Genomic DNA, 20,330 nt, shown 5'->3' with positions numbered 1-20,330 from the left:
CCTGAATGGACTCTGAAATGATATCATACTCTACCTCTTCCCTGGGAGTATGTGGGAAAGAACACAAAATATCAAGAGCTCAGATGTTGAAGTCTAATTGATATGGGTTAAAATCCCAACTCAACCACGACCTGTGTAGGCTTGGGAAACTCAGAACTTGCCTGAGCCTCACTTTTCTCTTTTTTTCAATGGGGATAATTTCTAATCAACAGAGTTGCTATAAAGGCTGAAGGACTTATGTCACAAAAAGCAATAGCTCAATTAACATTCAGAAAATAATAATTCTTATTATAATTACTATTCCTTTTACAATGAATGGAGCCATTTAATGGAGTCCTGCTTAACTCTGAAATAAATATTTTGCAAAATAAAACACATTACCTGATGTCTTCTAGACAGTTGAAGATGAATTGTAATGTCAAAGGTCACAAATTTCATGTTTTCTCTGGATCCAGAAACAAAAATTAAAAGTAACCACCAGAACTGGAAAGCAAGGGGACACATAAAGGCTGGAAAGATCTGTTTCTACGTGCTGTTACAGACTGAAGTGAGAGTGACTGTGCCGATTATTATAAAAAGGTTTTACTACTTTTCAGGATCTAAAGGAGGAATAATAGGCAGAAGCAACAGAATGGAACACAGACTGGTTCAGCCTATTCCATTGGTTAATCAATCCGTTGTGACCAGATCGACACCATTCAACTCTACAAAGATTTATTAAATACTCACTGGGCATCTAGAATGTACAGAATCCCAATACAGAATGAATTTTATGGTTGATGTTATTACTTTGAATCAGGTTTTCAATTGTAGTTGTAAACCAAATGAGAAAATCATTTAGATTTTCAATCATTAAGACAAACTAATTTTTTTTTCCAATTTTCTTTTTGCCAACAGGATTTGCTAGTCCACTTACTGGGATAGCAGATGCCTCACAAAGCAGTATGCACAATGCCTTGCACATCTACATGAATGGAACGATGTCCCAAGTACCGGGATCTGCCAACGATCCCATTTTCCTTCTTCATCATGCATTTGTTGACAGGTTGGTTGGCACTTCTTCATAAATTATGTGCTTATTGGTTTTAAATGTAGCGGATGGCAAGAAGATATACAAAAAGCCAACAGGCACATAAAGATATGCACACCATCACTAGTCATTAGGGAAACACAAATTAAAACCAAAATGAGATAGTACCTCATGCTTGTTAGAATGGCCATCATCAAAAAGACAAGAGATAAATGCTATCCTGGATGTGCAGAAAAGGGAAACCTTGTGTGCTATTGGTGAAATTGTAAACTGGTATAGCCACTGTGGAAAACAACATGGAGGATTCTCAAAAAATTAAAAATAAAACTGCCAAATGATCTGGCAATTCCAGTTCTGGGAATATATCCAAAGGAAACAAAACCGCTAACTTGAAAAGGACACCCCCCATTTTCATAGCAGCATTATCTACAATAACCAAGATATGGAAACAACATAATTGTCCATCAATGGATGAGTGGCTGAAGAAGTTATCACTATCTCCACCTCACTCATGTTTCAGGAACATGGACATAATATCAAATAACTAAGTGACTATTAGCCTGGAAGATTATTAGGCAGGTTTTTATTGCCTTCTTGGCAACTCTAATATTATAAGAATTAAATAATATCTCAAGTCAAGTTTTATTTAGAAATTAGTTTTTAAGAAAGTATATAAGCACCAAAATTATGATAACAATATAACATCAAAACCACCAAAACTATACATCAGGGAGGGAGGAAGATTGTGGGGGAAAACATCTTACCAGAGCAGATAGACTGAACTCTGTTTACTGAGTCATTTTTATATCATATTGTCTTTGTGAATTTTTGGCATTTTTTTGACCTTTAGTGCCATCCCATGAACTTTAAAGAAGCTAGATTTCCTAGATACCTTGATGCCCCAGACAAGGAATATGCAAACTATGGCTTATAGGCCAAATCTGTCTCCTACCTTATTAGTAAATAAAGTTTTATTAGAACACAACCACAATCATTCATCTACATATTGTCTATGGCTGCTTTCACGCTACAGTGGCCAAGTTGAACCAAGACCATATAGTGCACAAAATAGAAAATATTTAGTCCCTGGCCCTTTACAGAGGAAGTTTCCTGACCCCTGCCAAACCAGAGAATTCCATATTTATATGCCAGGTAAGAGAAAAAGGTTCATCTTTATCTAGCCCACCTATATCTATATTTATAGAAAATGCTATAATTTAATTCAATGTCTGGAGGCATTTTTTAAATAGAAATAAAGCTATTACAAAGATATACAGCTTTTAGAAGCCACTCTCCCACCTTTGAAAATTAAAATTTTCTCTTTCTTAGAAATCTCTATTAATCCTATCTTACTACTAGATACCTGCATGATTATTAAAGTAACTCAAAAATAATAAGCAAATGTCAAAGTAGTTTCTCATTCAGCCCTTGTAGGCAAGCTGATGAAGATTCTGGGGATGGAGAGGGAGGAAAAAGCATCATTATAAAGAAGGATAGAGACCTGCGGATTGCCACAAAGTACTGTGGCATCTGAGCTTTCCTCTCAAGTCTCTTCTTATAGAGATGCATTTCTTCAATCAGATGGTCTTTTCACTGTTGTTCAGTTATTCACAAATATATTTATTGAGCACCTACTATGTGCTGAGTACATTTGCCTGAATATTTCACATCCATTGTTGCTTCTATTTATTGCATTTACCAGTCTCCAAATCTGGAACATATTTTCCTTGATTTATGTAATTTCTATATAATCTTCAAGACTGTTTCAATTTTTAGCTCTTCCATGAAGAATGACCATGCCTATCTAAAACCATTTCTCTCATCCAAGGGTGTGTTGGAGCCAGCCCAAATTGGCTAGCAAGATTGAATTATGTACATATTTTCCCAACTTTGCATTCAGTGACCTCAGGCTGTAGCTTGAAACCAGTATTGGTAGGAGTATTTACATCAGGAAACTGGCAAGTGCTACAAATCAGGGCTTTCACTCTGAGAGAGCTGGTTGTTAAAATAATGGCGGGCATACCGCTGCTCCCATCTGTTAACTCACATCACTTTCTCTCTCTACTTCTTATTTTGGACACATCATTTATATCATTCTTATTGATTATGTGCTTTCCTTACTGATTATTTGTGCTTTGTCTCTATGACTAATCTCTGAGCCACTTAATGGTGGGACCCACGCCTTGAATTCTATTTGCTTTTCTCACAATGTTTTCTTTAGCTTGTAATTAGTAGATGTGTAATACATTTCTATCAAATGAATAAATGATTGAAAACAACCTTAGCAAGTTACATTTATCATAGCTACAAAGGAAACTGCAGAGAAATCATTTTAACTAAAAAAAACGTTTTGCAAGTCTTGTAAAACACAAATCATTCAATGCTATAAACATGTTTTAAGATTTAGCATGTTTTAGATTTAGCAAGGTCTAGACCATTAGACCTTGTTTTAGGCACTGATTAAACAGAATAATGAGACGAGATCACTGGCTTGAAAAAGATTAGTCTAGTGGGAAATACAAACAAGTAAACAACTATAGTACATTATAATTCACACATAGTCATAGGAGACATTCTTGGAAAGCTACATAAAAAGGATGATATATGAGCTGAGCCCTGAAGAGCAGCAGGCCTACAAGACAAGAATGGATATTCAAGGATTGGGAACATAACTCTTACCTCATTGAAACCAAGCACAAGCTCAAAATATGAACTGAAGAAGAAAATGAAGCTTAGGGTCCAAAATAAGGAAATATGCCTCAAGTCTCATATGCCGAGAAAGTGATGAGTCCAGTGGCCAGTTAGCTCACCACCAAAATGTGCCATTGTTGGGCAAATAAAGACATAAAGTAATTTCAATTATCTCTACTACTTTTAAGTAAAAAAAAAGGAAAAATCAGAGAATGGATCTAATACAATGATTTTAAAAGATAATATGTATTTAGTTTTTACTATGTGCTAGGCACTGTTATAAACTCTTTACAAGTTTTATTTCATTTAATTCACACCAACAAGTCTGTAATGTTCTAGATTAAAAAAGAGAGTTGGAGAAGTTCAGTAACTGTCCCAAGGTTACACAACTAGTAAAGGGTGGAGTTGAGAGTTAAACAATGCAGTCTTACTACAGAGACATGTTCCTAACCACTGTGGAGAATTCCTTGGAAAATGCAAAGACGAGTTTTCCTTCTGACTGCTCTGAGACAGAGGATAATTCATTTTCATTAAAAATTCATTCATTCATCAAACATTTTAAGTTTCTTCTATATTCTAGATCCCGTGCCAGGTACCATGCCTTTTTAATTTATTGGTATGAATGACTTCCAGATGCTTATAGTTCTTCAAAAAAGACAGAAAAGGAAAAAAAAAAAAAAAGCCAACATAGCAATGTAGCACTGTCTATAAAAGAAGTGTAAGAGGTATATGAATCCAGAGAAGGAAGAGCTTAAATTACATACGAATGGCCAAAACTGGAAGCATCTGACAACATCAAATGCTGGTGAAGATGTGGAGCTACAGGAACTCTCATTCATTGCTGGTGGAAATGCAAAATGGTGCAACCAATTTGGAAGACAGTTTGGCAGCTTCTTATAAAACTAAACATATTCTTACCATACGATCCAGTAATCACGCTCCTTGGTATTTACACAAAGGAGCTGAAAACCTATGTCCACACAAAACCCTGCACATGGATGTATATAACAACTTTATAATTTCCAAAACTTGGAGGCAAGCAAAACGTCCTTCAGTATGTAAGTGGATAAATAAATGGTGGTACATCCAGACAATGGGATATTATTCAGTACTAAAGAGAAATGAGCTATCAAGCCATGAAAAAACATGAAAAAAACTTAAATATATATTACTAAGTAAAAGAAGCCAATCTGAAAAGTTATATATTGCATGATTCCAACTATATAGCATTCTGGTAAAAGCAAAACTGTGGAGATTATAAAATGATCAGTTGTCAGGGTTGAGGGCATGAGGAATGAATAGGCAGAACATAAAGAATTTTTAGGGCAGTGAAAAAACTGTGTGATGGCATAATGATGGATATGTCATTATACATTTGTCCAAATGCATAGAATGTATAACACCAGGAATGAACCCTAAGGTAACCTATGGATTTTAGGTGACTATGATAGGACATCGTAGGTTCATCAGTTATAACGGATGCACCATTCTGCTGGGGGATGATGATAAGGGGGAGGTTATGCGTGTGGGGGGGAAGGGGATATTAGGAAATCTCTGTATCTTCCTATAATTTTGTTGTAAGCCTAAAACATCTCTTTTTAAAAAAGTCTTAAAAAGAGAGATAAGTATGGTTGTGACCTACTTAACATTTTTAAATAACTGAAATTATGAGTGGTAACACTATACAGTTGTTGCCTAATATCAGATAGTGCACCATCAGGACTTTGATAAATAGAAATGTGATATGGACAGTGAGGGCATTGATGAATCTCTAAGAACTTTTCATAAAGCATACAATTTAGAAAAAAATTAACTTAACAAAAATTTACTTATACAAATTTAACCTAGGGAAGGCTGAGTAGCTCTTCTTATTTGAGTACTCTTCCCATGTTACTCATCAATGGTAACTAATAAATGAACCTAAGTATTTCTAGCATCTCTCTCTTTGTAAGGTGAAATAACAAACCTTTGTCATTTTCCAGAAATCACAAAGGTAATTTAAAAGATATTCTACAAGATTTATGTCACTTTTTCTATATTTAGGATCTGATTTGGGCAAGGCAAAATCAAAGAAGTTGTCAGAGGAAACTTGGACACGATTAAGTAAGATTATGAGTGCCTGAGAAATAATATTTCATTATATTTTTAATGAAAGTGTCAATAAAGCATTTTAAAGTTAAAAGAAAAGAAGGTAACAGGATTGTAAAGAACCTTAGTTCTTTTCTAAGTGAGGAACAAGAAACCTTTGCTCTTTTTTTCTTTCTTAAACAGTCAAGAGTATAATACAGGCAACAAAAAGCTCAGGAAATTATTCTCGTTAGACAGAAAATATCTGCTATCTAAAAAGCAAAAAAAAAAAAAAAAAATCCTTTATATTGTAGGCAAGGGCCATAAGCAATATATCAGTCAGTCAATCAGTAAGTAAATAAATAAATAAATAAAAAGTCAGTAAGTAGGTAAGCCAAGTCAGTAAGGCCCTCAAAATTGAGAATATTTTAAGGTTTTTAACAAATTTTATAACTTATTTTTCAAACTTAGGTATTATAAACCAGGTCAAATAAAATTCACTTTCCAAATTTCATCCTTCATTGGCTCCTTCATATCCTGGAACACACTGGCACTTTAAGACAGATTTTAGGGGCTCCACAAGATATGCACTAATTTCATTATAACATTAAGATGTTATTAACATGCAGTGTTAATAAAGATAGTCATTGTTTATCTTTAAATGAGTCAATAAATATTTTTTTAAAAAAGAATTCCATTGTATGAATGCACCATTCTTTAGTAATCACTTAGTCACGTATTAACAGGCATTTCGATTGTTTCTTTTTTTTCTATCTTTTCTTTTTTAAACTATATATATATGTGTATGTTTGTGTGTGTTTATATTATGTATATATATATATATAATTGTGAACATTTGTGAGTATAGCTAAAGAATAGATTTTTCACATTGGAATTGAAAGGTGAGAGGTTAAATACTTTTAAAATTTGTTGATATTTCCAAACTGCCTTCCAAAAATGATTGTGCTTGCTACATTTCCACAAATAGAGAATGAAAGTGTGTTGCCACCCTGTACCCTCATTTGCACTAGATGTCATCAAATTTATTAATCTTTTTAACTCTGAAAAGTAGAAAAATATTTATTTGTATTTTTCTGTTTCCTAGGCATGTTATAGATTAATTATACTTTTTTCTAAAATGTCTATTTACATTCTTTGCTATTTTATGTTAGGTTAATTGGTCTTTTTATTATTGAATTGTATAGGCTCCTCATAAATTTTTAGTTGACCTTTTTTGTCATAAACATTACAAATATTTTCTGCAGTTTTAGTCATCATTTAAATATTACGGTATGTTTCTTGGTATTCAGAAATTAATATATGATCTTTTTTTTTTTTTTTGCAAGGGGATTTTTCTCTGATATTTACTGTGGACCCTCGTTGAGTTTCTGGTGATAAATCTCACAGTATTGTGAGAGGCCCCATGACTGGATGCCCCTTGAGTCTTTTTAAAAAAATTTTTTTTATTTATGGCTGTGTTGGGTCTTCGTTTCTGTGCGAGGGCTTTCTCTAGTTGTGGCAAGCGGGGGCCACTCTTCATCTCGGTGTGCGGGCCTCTCACTATCGCGGCCTCTCTTGTTGCGGAGCACAGGCTCCAGACGCGCAGGCTCAGTAATTGTGGCTCACGGGCCTAGTTGCTCCGCGGCATGTGGGATCTTCCCAGACCAGGGCTCGAACCCGTGTCCCCTGAATTGGCAGGCAGATTCTCAACCACTGCGCCACAAGGGAAGCCCAATTATATAATCTTTTATATTCAATCTCTATTCACAGCTTCAGAGTCTTGAACTCTTTGTTCCTCAGTATTCTCATCTGTAAAAAGAGTGGATTGATCTAAAGCTCCATGGTTCTTTCTGGACTTTACAATCCTCTGGATAATGTGTTTTTGAAGAAATGACAGTAGAATGCATTAGTACAATTACAGGGCTTTAGCAGGTTTCTTAGTGACAGCTTAATCATGCTTTTAGTTATGATTAATAGGTAACTGACATATAGATAAATCCAATTCATAGTATAAATTATTTTTCTCTGCTATTCAGATTAAGGTCTGACAGGACTCTAAGCTTTTCTCAGATTTGTAAAAAAGTTTCTGGCAAGAAGAGAGGATTGAAGAGTGGGCACCCTAAAAGAATGAATATGTTGGAATGTTTATTCTTTTCCTCCAAGAAGATCAGATTTGGGGCATGCTAAAGACAGAGACATTTGAAACTATAAACCAACCTAACACTACAACACCCATCAAGCAAAGCTGATGCTTTGGCCATGGAATCAGGAACTTTTATGCTTATAAATTCCTTAGGAAGGAAGACGAGCATTGGTGCTGGATGGTACACTATGGATAAATGTCAGAGCAACAGAAAGAGGGCTTTAGAAATACTTCCTTTTCCTTAATACTTCATTGCTCAAGGAGGGCTCACGTGGACAAAAGCAAGCACATCTCTGCATGCATGCATTCATTCAGCTGTTAATTCAACAAACATTAAGTCCCCTCTATGCTCTGCGTGCTATATTAGGCCATGGGGATTCAGCAGTCACTAATACTATTCCTCCCCACCTAATGCTTCCTGGTCCAGATATGTAAAAAACTAAGTAACATAAAACAAAATGTAACTTCTGCAATAGTAGTGGTTTAATAGGCCAGAGTCTGCGGGAGTGAAGAAAAGAGCATCAAGGAAGTGGGGACCATAAGAATGGTCCTCCTCATCCCCTGGATCTGTAGCACCTAGCAGCCTGCCTGGCACAGAGTGGATATTCAACGAATAGCTATTAGATTCCAGTGTTCGGAATTCCCTTATGACCGGTGGCTTTATGAAGAATGAGTAGGATATTGACTCGTGAAGTTTGGTAGTAACAACATTCAATTCACGTGGAACAGAACAAGAAAACCTCAGAAGTGTGAGTTTAATAGAAACTTCAGGAAATAAGCCATAATTAAAACCCAACTAAAATACTGAAAGCACAGCTAACGTTTGAGTGCTTACTACACCAAAAGCTAAGGGCATCAATGGACTGACCCATCTAATCGTTAACAACAATCCTACCAGTTAAGTGGCATTGTCACCCCCATCTTAGGGACAAATAGACTAAAGCACAGAGAGGTTAAATAACCTGTCAGGATATGAACCCATGTTTTTAACCTGTACTATATGCTGCTTCATAAAGTGTTTGGAGAGCAGAAGAAATGCATGTCTATATATAGAGAGAATATACTCTTACCCCAACACAAGAGCAAGAGCTAACAGTGTAGGCGGTTATTTTGAACACTAGTCACCAGCATGGTTACTGCAGCAGGAGGCCGGTTGACCAAGCAGAACAGGTTGGTGAAAAATTTAGCAAGCTCCAGTTGGGTGGGGTGTGTGGAGGGGGGAGGAGGAGTGCAGGGGGCAAGCAGGGGCTAGGCAGTGAGGGGTGGGGAATGTGAAGGGGAACAAAAACTGGGCCAATATTTGGAGTAAGTGTTACAGTTTAGAGTGCCCAGAAGCTTAAGCCTGCAGTTTGAACTGATTTTTAAATTTTTATTGAAATAGAGTTGATTTACAGTACTGTGTTAGTTTCAGGTGTACAGCAAACAGGTGTAGTTCCCTGTGCTCTACAGTAGGTCATTGTTGTTTATCTATTTTATATAGTGTGTATATTTTAATCCCAAACTCCTAATTTATCCCTCCCCTCCTTTCCCCTTCGGTAACCATAGGTTTGATTTCTCTGTCTGTGAGTCTATTTCTGTTTTGGCAATAAGTTCATTTGTATCATTTTTTTTTTAGATTCCACATATGAGCTATATCATATGATATTTATCTTTCTCTGTCTGACTTACTTCACTTAGTATGATAATCTCTAGTTGCATCCATGATGCTGCAAGTGGCATTATCTCATTCTTTTATGGCTGAGTAATATTCCATTGTGTGTGTGTATATATATACACACAGAAGTTTGCAACCACATTAGTTCTTGCCCAAAATAGAACAACTGACCCTTAACTTTGCAAAGGTTTCCAATATCGTTTCCAAATTCTTCGAACATCCTTTGGACATATCCTGTGGCATATCATTATGTAATATATTTTGATGCTAGGTTTCTACGCATTCCACGCATCTAAGATGTCATTTGCATGAATATATATATATATATTATTTGTATATATCTCACATCTTCTTTATCCATTCATGTTAAACCCTCCTCTGATGTGGGCTGGGCTCACCTTGGCTGAGCAGGCACTGACTCAGGAACTAAGTGAGGCTGAGGTAGAGGGGGCAGGAAGGGACACCTCTAGAAGCTCATAGTCTAGTTCCTAGATTCCAAGTGTGGATAAGAAGTCCTCTGGTGGAAGAACCATGAGACCTGGGGGCAGAATACCTGTGAGCACGTCCTGGCTCTGTTCTGAGATACTTATATGACCCTGGGAAGGTTGCTGAATTCCTCCCAGCCTCAGTTTCCTCACTGACAAAATGGCGGTAATATTATTACTTTTCTCATAGGAATGTGACTTTACAGTTTATAACTCGTAAGATGACAACTGGCTTCTTGTAAAGAGAGTAGAGTATAAAGGACTTTTATAAAGCATATGCGATACTTTTATTCTGTACTCACTATTTGCAAGCGCCCTCCAGGATCAACAGTACTTCCTCGGTTCTCCTGTAACCTGTCTCTTGAGTGCATGGGAATCCCAGCTAGGTATAAACCTGAAGCAAAACATTCCATGGATGGCAGGTCTGCCTCACTCCTCAGCTACAGATTAATTACATCTTTTGGAGTGACTTCTCGGCTGTCATTGCTGATGAGGCTTCCTTTCCATTCTGTTCCCCAAGCCTCCCCTGGGCCATCCTGCTAAGAAGGCTGCCCCGACCCACATGCCTGCAAACTAAGTGCCTTGCCAACTAGGCAGCTCAGAAATAGTCCAGGCAGAAGGCAGCTCCCTGGAGCTTCACGAATGAACAGCAGATTGCCTGCCTGCTGGTGATAGCAAGGCCGAAGCTTGCTCAGAAAGACAGAAGTCCCAGGGTTAGGGAAGGAGGTGAACTCAGGAACCAGAGAAATGTCTTGAAGTCTGCTCTGGGAATCAGACGGGATGGCAGAGGAGGACCCCTTTGTTTCTTGGTTTCTTTTCATACTGTTGGATTCTGACCAGCTTTAAAAATGCTCCCTAGACTTAACTCCCTAGAACAAGTAGCAGTTATACCATTATAGTTGTACTTATCCATATATCCACAGCTGATTTTGTGTTGTCATCAGTGGATTTAGCTCTGATGCCAGTCTGCTTTGGCTAGATGTATTTGTAGGTTTGACTGTCTCTCTCACTCAATCTTGAGCTCCTTTAAGGTTGTGTTTGTGTATTGATCATCTGTAGCACCTAAACACAGATCCAAGCACCTAACAAAGACCCTGGCACATAGGAGACATCATTAAACGCTTATTAGACTAAAGTGTTGCTGCACTTGATTAATTGATGAAGAGGCCATGTACTATAACTAATAACCTAAAAAATAGTCCTCCTATAATGTGGGGAATCTTCCAACTCTTTGCAGGATTAATATGTCTTAGTACGAAGGGAATTAAATTGCTTAAAGTGTTGATAACTTAAAAATCCCAAATGAAAGAGGATAAAGAAACATGAGTTGTCATTATTTTTGCTGAACTTTTAAATCTGAAAGAAAGTTTTAAGATCATAATCTAACCCCTCATTTAACAAATAAGGAAATTGAGCCCCAGAAAGGGTGACCTACCCAAGGACACAGGTTTCTGCAAAGTAGAGGGAAGAGTGTTTCAAGGCCTTGTGGGGCAGGTGGGAGCTTTCAGAGACAGAGTTGAATATTTAACATGACAGAGGATATTTAACTAAGGAAGGCAGAAGCAGTGTGACTATAGGAAGGTCCTTACCATCATCATTTGCAGTGTGACTATAGGAAGGTCCTTACCATCATCATTAAGAGATCCAGAGTTCAGATCTGCTGAAATAGCACCAAATATCAGATTCAAGGGATGAACAGGACTTTAAAATTAATCAAAAAGCCAGAAATCGGGAGACTAGGAGGCAGTAAATCATGATTAAGGTCACAGATTTTAGCATCAGACATGCTTCATTTTGAATCTCAAGGCTGCCACATCTAGCTAAATGATCTCTGGCAAGCTGCTTATTCTCCCCTAAGCCTTCCTTTTCCCAGCCATAAAATTCTGCTAATACTAGTACCTATCTGAAGTTGTAGCTTTAATAATTAATATGATATTTTTATAAATATGTATTAAAGTTCTTAGCACACAATTACACAACAGAAAAGGTCCTTGCCATTAAGATACTTTCTAATTTTCTCACATTTCTGGAAGCTAGAAGTTTGAGATCACAATATCAGCAGAATTAGCTTCTCTCTCCTTGGCTTGCATACGTCTGTCTTCTCCCAGTATTTTCACATGGTCTTCCCTCTGTACATGTCCATGTCCTAATTCCCTCTGTTTATAAAGACACCAGTCAGATTGGATAAAGGACCACTCTCATGACCTCATTTTAACTTAATTACTTCTTCAAAGACCCTATCTCCAAATAGTTACATTCTAAGGTCCTGTGGATTAGAACTACAGCATATGAATTCGGGGTGGGAGGAGAATAATTCAACTCATAACAAGTGGTGAGGATGAATGTCAAACTGTAGTAGAATGAAAACAGAATAGGAATTGAAAATGTCAAATTAGACCAAAGTTTTAAAAGTCTGATGACAAACTAAAATAGAAAGGACAGCAAATTGTTTGAGGAGAAGAATTAAGAAAAAGAACTTTTTGGAGAGGCTCTTTTTCTCCTTTAACAATAAGAGATACATGCCTGAATTTATAATTTAAGGGAATTATTGCTAAGGAAATGAGAAAAAAAAGCATTAAAAGTGAAGAACATTGAAATGCTCTAAAAAGTAAACTAAGAAAAATGATATATGGTTTCAATTCTAAAAGATCATTATCTAGGGGAAATTATCCCATATTTTCCCCAGAGGAAAAATTAAAGAATGATAACTGATGTACAAAATATCCATAGGAAATGCTATATTCAGAACCTCATTTGTCAAAACATTCATAAGATGTCTTTTTATCATATGACTTTGTTTTATTAAGGTAATTTAGATAATATGAGGGTTTCTGGAAATATCAAAACAAAATTTCTGCATATAGGATTGGCAAAGCAGAGAACAGAGAAAACCAAGGATGTACAATACAAATGCTATTTCCATCCTGGAGTCAACAAGGCCCAAGATAGCTATTGTCAAGTACAAAATGTTGCAATAATCTACAAATAACAATGGGGATGCGAATCTGTTGGAATCTCAGGAAAGACACATTACTATATTCACGACGTCAAACGGCCGTAATGAAAAGAGTTTTCTGTAGCTGTGTCCTTATACAAAGCAAACTATCAGGAGAAAGATAAATATTTACCAAAAGAAAAACAGTTTTTTAAGAAAAGTTCTCTTCCCTCAAAAAAGGAAGAAGAAGCAGCAGAACCCCTTTAATTTCAGGGATAAAAAAGATAGCAGAACAAGCTTCCAGATTCATATTGTGGGGCTGTGCTAGTATCAGCACAGCATGGAGTTTTGTGGCAGAATTCTTCTTTCTCTCCCAGAGGCAGCTAATTTTTGTCTAGCAACAAGGCAGAGATGAGGTGGGGCGGTGGAGGTGAAATGTTTCCCCCTGATGAAGGAGGTCATCGAGAAGATATGACTGCTGTGGTTTGACCTTTGAGCTGAACCCGGGCAATCAGAGGCTCCTAACCTACTCCCCTGTCTTAGGAACGTACAGTCTGCCTACCATTCATTCCCACAGTGGGAATTATTCCAAAGATCTAGCCTTGAGAGAGTGAGGTGCTACTGAGACCATCTGGACAGCATATGTGACTGAATCCAGTTACACTACTATATATAAAATAGATAACTACTAAGGACCTACTGTATAGCACAGGGAACTCTACTCAGTACACTGCAATAGCCTATATGGGAAAGGAATCTAAAAAAAAGTGGATGTATGTATATGAATAACTGATTCACTTTGCTCTACACCTGAAAGTAACACAACATTGTAACTCAGCTGTACTCCAATAAAAATATTGGGTTGGCCAAAAAGTTCGTTCAGTTTTTCCATAAGATAGCTCTAGTAGCGCCTAGTTGTCTTTAATGTCATTCGAACCAATTTTGTTAGATTGTATTGTGACAGTTGACATATAAGCATGCATTTTACAAAAAACTTATCAAAATTGGTGAATTTTTGTGTAGCCATTTTAATACTGAAGATGGAAGAAAAAAAGCAACATTTTCAGCATATTATGCTATATTATTTCAAGAAAGGTAGAAATGCAACAGAAACAAAAGAAAACATTTGTGCAGTGTATGGAGAAGGTGCTGTGACTGATCGAATGTATCAAAAGTGGTTTGCGAAGTTTCGTGCTGGAGATTTCTTGCTGGACGATGCTCCACAGTCGGGTAGACCAGTTAAAGTTGATAGCGATCAAATTGAGACATTAATTGAGAACAATCAACATTATACCACGCTGGAGGTAGCCGACATACTCAAAATATCCAAATCAAGCACTGAAAATCATTTGCACCAGCTTGGTTATGCTAATTGCTTTGATGTTTGGGTTCCACATAAGTTAAGAGAAAAAGAAACCTTCTTGACCATATTTCTGAATACAATTCTCTACTTAAACGTAAAAAAAGTTCTGTTTTTAAAACAAATTGTGACAGATGATGAAAAGTGGATACTGTACAATCATGTGGAACAGAAGAGATTGTGGGACAAGCGAAATGAACCCCCACCAACCACACCAGAGGCCTGTCTTCATCCAAAGAAGATGATGTTGTGTATATGGTGGGATTGGGAGTCCTCTATTATGATTTCCTTCCGGAAAACCAAACAATTAATTCCAACAAGTACTGCTCCCAGTTAGACCAACTGAAAACAGCACTCAATGAAAAACGTGCAGAATTAGTCAATAGAAAACACACAACCTTCCAACAGGATAATGCAAGACCGCATGTTTGATGACCAGGCAAAAACTGTTACTGCTTGGCTGGGAAGTTCTGATTCATCCACCATATTCACCAGACATTGAACATTTGGATTTCCATTTACAAAATTCTCTTAATGGAAGAAACGTCAATTCCCTGGAAGACTGTAAAAGGCACCTGGAACAGTTCTTTGCTCACAAAGACAAAAAGTTTTGGGAAGAAGGAATTATGAAGTTGCCTGAAAAATGGCAGAAAGTAGTGGGAAAAAATGGTGAATACGTTGTTCAATAAAGATCTTGGTGAAAATGAAAAATGTGTCTTTTATTTTTACTTAAAAACAGAAGGAACTTTTTAGCCAGCCCAGTAATAAAAAAATTTTTTTTAAAAGCCTCTCTATAAACTTTTAAGATTCTGGTGGGCAGATGCAGAGATCTACTCATCTTGCAGCCACCCAAGACAAGCCTCCAATGTAAGTTCCCTTGCTTATTAAACTTGCCACTTACCAATCAGAAGTGGTCTGCCTCTTTCTTCTGTCTCCCCCCCCTGCTCTCTACTAAGGGGGCTGGTTTCAGATTACAGCTGGGAAGTTCCCATGGTGGTTTGTGAACCAACATTTTCCATTTCCCAGTAGCTGACATCTTTTCTTCATGTGAAAGAAAGATCTGCACCTGTGGTCTGAGTAGGTTTCCTGCCCGTCTCTCACCAGCAACCAATTAACTCCCTATGCTCAGGAGAACAATGGGTCTCTCCAGGTACACCTCCTTCACCTTAGACTGAGGCAAGGCTCCCAGTCTTTCCATGGGTGTCCAGTAGAGGTCTGGGGAAAAGAGCTGGGAAGTGGTTGTGTATTCCTCTGTGTCTTGGATTCTCAGGAATCCTAAACTGTTCCATAGCCCACATGTAGCTTAATCAATTTGTTACAATTTCAGTGGTTTCCTTCTTACCCAGTTTTATGGCTTTTACACTTTCCTCTCATATTTTGCCAAAGTTGAAGCAGTTCACATATCCTGTCCCTCCTCAACATGTTTTGTCACCCATTGGAATCAGTTTGCCTGGTTTCATTGTGACTCTAGCTCTTGGATGAGGCAAAAATATCTTTTTTACAAATTATGACTTTTTCTTATTGTTAAATTAGGAATGACATTCTCTTGCAACATTTTTACCTCTTAAGCAGAAACAGAACTGATTGCTGACAAGTATTAATTTTCTCCTCTCTTCCCAGTCACAAAGTGAAAACAATACTAGTGTCAGTGGTAAGTGTCAAGATGGAAGTAATCAAGCAAAAACCTTGGGGCAAAGAATAGGGAGTGAGGAATGGATCCTGAGAGAGCAGCCCGTAATAGCTAAGACATAAAAGTTTGTTCACATGCTGAGACAGAATTGATGTCAGAGGAACTGCTGAAGCGGAGTGCTGTAAACCTAGGAATCAAAGTTCATGAGTTAAGTAGCAGAGCTCAGAAATAAAGAAAGAAAAAAAGGCTCAAGTACTGCTGTGGTCCCATTTTCCATCCAGAATAATTCTCGTGGAGCACTGTTATTACTGTGGGATTGACGTGGGAGGGCTGTGCTTCCCTCCTCAGTCTGTCTTGTGGGCACATGAAAAATCAGAACAAAGATGAAAAATGGAAATATCATTGAATAGTGAGATTTAATTTGTATTCTGGTCCTTAGCATCATGCAACTGCCACATATGGCTCCAATTTTATATTCAGAGGTTGTTATATCATCATAGTTTAATATGAGAAAGAAAGCTAATGATCTAGTCTGCATATGTGGCTATTGAGCACTCGAAATTTCATTTGTGCAACTCAGGTTGTAATTTTTAATTTAAATTTAAAAATGGATGTGTGCATTGGTTATTGAAAAACTTGTATGTCTGGAACAATTTGAGTATATGAATATATGTTTTCATCTGTAAAATATATGATATCTAAATACATCTCAAGTATTTCTGGTACTGCCCTATGTCTTATGCCCTCAAAGTATACTCTATAATAACTGACTGGATTTTTCTTAACTTTGTACGAAAAAAAATTAACCTATAACCAATTAGCCAAGAAGAACTTTATCTTCTGTAGTTTATTTTCAAAAATGATAGGGAGTTGTGTGTGTGTATGTGTGTTTCATATCAGCTGTCAAGATTCAGTGACAGAAATTGGAAACAATGCCAGTTATCTTAACAGAAGTAATTTAATGCAAATAATAGGTTAAATAGATTAGAGAATTAAAAAGTGAAAAAAGGAACTGAAAGAATATATACAGGGATAGGAACTGGAGGAAGCCGTACCCCCTCTAAGGCTGGGGAGAGATAAGGAGTGGTTAGAGACGAGTGGCATTTGGAGGGCCTTCACAGAAGCAGATTCAGACTTCTGATGGGGAGATAATGTTCAGTTAGTATAAGTACCTCGTGGTATTTTGACATTGGAAGAGGGGCCTCATAGAGCAGGAATTCAAACCTCTGAGTGGGGGGCTCTAGTCAGCTGGTCCTGATAACTTCAAATGTTCAGCAGCATTTTACAGAACTGGGTATCAGACAGACTTCTGTCGGGGGGTTATAGCCCAACTATGTTGAAACTTCTTAGAGGGAATGATGATGATTCTGGGAGTTTAGATACAAAAAGCTGGAGGCTGAACTCTACTGCCCTTCTGAAGGTAAGGAGAAGTTGCTGAAATACACAAGAGGGAGCAAGTCCCTTTTTCTTCTTCCAGTCTACTGCTAGTGTCTGTCAGAGATCCAGCTAGCAAAGGAGATGTGCAGCTTACAGAGTCTCAGCCTGAGAATCACAAAGTAGAGTAAGACATCTTTGGGACTGAGAAACACCAGCTAATAACTAGCAGAGTCCACCCATTGGTTATTTAACACCAAACTTTTATTCCTAGAGGATCTGAATTTTAAGTTATTTTGCTTTTCTTTGGTTGCTAAGGTCTTCCATTAAATTTTACTATTGAATATAGAAACACTAAAAACTCTCCAGAGAATTCCCTGAATTTCTTACATAGTATTTCCTGCACTACAGTGTGGCAGAAACCCAAATACACCTTGATAATCAGGATCATTCAGCCCTGAATCATTAACCAAGAGAGTATCCCTCTTTCATATATATATGCTCAGTGGCATGAAGCATCTAAAATATTCTTCAATTAAATTTCCAATTCAATGCAATATTTCTGTGTACCCATGTTGAAGCAGTCCTTCTACTTTGGAAGTTAATACCTAAAAACCAGACAATTTCAAAACTATGGTGACAGGAAAAAACTTTGTAAGTGGGTTATAAGATGTTATTGTGAAAAGAACCATTCCCCTTTCCACTCTTATTTCTAGCACCTGTAGAGAATGTACACGGGAGAAATATTGGTCAGTGTTTCAAAGTATATACTGTCTTTGTAAGGCAAGACCTCAACTCTTTAGGATATTTTCTCCTAATTGGTACCCTAACTGAATCTTCAGTGGCCAATTCATTATTTTATTAGGCTAGTTGCTTTTAGGTAAGAGTGAATGGTAAAACTAGTGAATTCCATAGGAAATAGCTGTGTTGCACTGCTTTTGCTGTGAGATGAGTTCTGTAGTCAGAAGCAATGTTGAGTGGAGAATGTGACAATAAAGAAACATTTCATGAGTCCATGGGTGGTGGTACTGGCAGAAGGAGTACACAGAAAGCAAATCCATATGCAGATTTTCATCTATTGTGGTGAAAGCAATTGTGCCATGCTTTATGATGATAGGAGCCCAATATAACCAATGTACCAGGTGAGTGAATTATCCTCTGCTTCAAAGGGATGTTACTTTATCAGAACCTCATAGCTAATCTCTGGTATTAGCAGATTTGGCACTCAGTGGTGGTAGCTAGGTCAGCCTTAGGGAGAAGGGAAGCTATACTGCTGAACCCATGCCAGGCCTCCATCTCTGTCACTATGGCTACTTTGTACATGGATTTATTGAGCAAACATTGTTGCAACTTGGGAAAGAGGCTGAATGAGATCAATAGAATGTATCGATTTGTCCACCTTATTACTGATAATGGTAGGGTGTATTTGGGTCTGTAAAGCAATAGCTTAATAACAATCACAGGTTCTAAATATAAAATTCCATTATTCTATAGCATTGTTTCCACCACCACCCCCAAATATAAATTCCCTCAGAGACTCCTCCCTTGAGAATTATTTCTATGGAGAAAGGCAAGTAAAATATTTCTCAAAGTGTCTTTCACTCCCTCTTAGACTGACAGACCCCAGAGATTTTGGTATGTCATGATGAATCATGATGCTTCTTATTTGCCTACAGGCCTCTAAATGCAGAGAAGGGCAGTATACAACCTTTGAGGACAGAGTGAAAAGTAGATACCTTAACTCAAGGCACTGAGAGTTGAAGGCAAAGTATATGCACCTACCTCTCAATTATGGAGAATCAAGATATCCTTAAGTGGAATCATCACAAATGTGCCCTACTCCAGGGGATCTTTGTGTAAACTGTTATCTCTTCCTTGAAATTCTCTACCAGCTTCTCTCTCTGTCTTCATTCACCACCTGGGCTTCTAGCAACCTTTTGAGCTCTAGCTCAAACATTGTTCTTCTCTTTTTCCTTCCCTACAATTATAGCTGATCACATCCTCTTTTTTTTACTATCTTTTACTTATCTCTATCCTAGTGTGCATTAAAATTGCATATTCGTGTATCTGTCCTCCTCTCCAGACTGTGGTGCTTTTAAGTGCAGGGACAATATTTTTTGAGGTCTTTATGTGCAAGAATCACAGTAGCCACTCAGAAGTATTTGCTGAATTTTCACTGGGGACTTTGAGTTTGGGGATTAACAAACACTGACCCTTAATTTCAGAAGGAGACTGTGCAGAATATAAGGCTTCTATTCTATGCAGGGGATGGCCAGATACCATACTGTTAGCTACAGTTGAAAGGGACAGTCTGGAAATGAAAATTGCTTACCCAAGCAGGTTTAATTTGGGGCAAGACACCCAACTGTCAAGAGAAGTTTTATTTTGATACATAGAGACTCAATTCTGAAGAATTTCACAAGTTAATAAGATAGTAGCCAGATCAAGGAAACATGGCAGAAAAGAAGAAGCACAGTTACTGGAATGGATATAGATGGTCAGGGTCAGTCCATGATAGGACTTAAGGACTACTGTGGTTGATCTACCAGTTCTTCCTACTGAGATCAGTTCCTCCTCAAAACTGGGACAACCCTGAACCCAGGGTGGAAATTACACAAGATGTGGGTGAAAGGAGCTTGTTGAGTCTCTGCTTAAAAACACTCTGTCTTTCTTAAATCCATCCAATATCCACCCACTTATGTTTTGCTTTTGTTTATTTATTGATTGATTTATTCAGTATCCCAATCATAATTTCATGAGATTCCCCCCCCCCCAATATAGTCTGTGATGCACATCATCAAAGGTGCCAAAGGAGGTGACACTTAAGTCCTCGTCCTCATATTTTTCTAGTCTAATATCTAAATTTAAAATCTTTTCATTTTTCACACTAAAAAAGTAACACCTCCAGCTTATTTTACTGTTTTTCCATTTTGCACATTTTCTTTGGCCAGATGTTGACAT

At 37.3% G+C, this 20,330-nt stretch overlaps 1 protein-coding gene across 1 annotated transcript in view; it reads left to right on the top strand.

The window, feature by feature from the left end:
• TYR (tyrosinase) overlaps positions 1-20,330 on the top strand; it is a 107,425-nt gene that overhangs the window by 60,011 nt on the left and 27,084 nt on the right. The window contains exon 3 of the mRNA XM_059929417.1: positions 898-1,045. Coding sequence (XP_059785400.1) covers positions 898-1,045 — 148 coding nt within the window. The remainder of the gene's footprint in view (positions 1-897; positions 1,046-20,330) is intronic.

Source organism: Balaenoptera ricei, chromosome 8, assembly GCF_028023285.1.
Source record: "Balaenoptera ricei isolate mBalRic1 chromosome 8, mBalRic1.hap2, whole genome shotgun sequence".
In the NCBI taxonomy this organism is placed as follows: Eukaryota; Metazoa; Chordata; class Mammalia; order Artiodactyla; family Balaenopteridae; genus Balaenoptera; species Balaenoptera ricei.
This window is presented reverse-complemented; position numbering and strand designations above follow the sequence as displayed.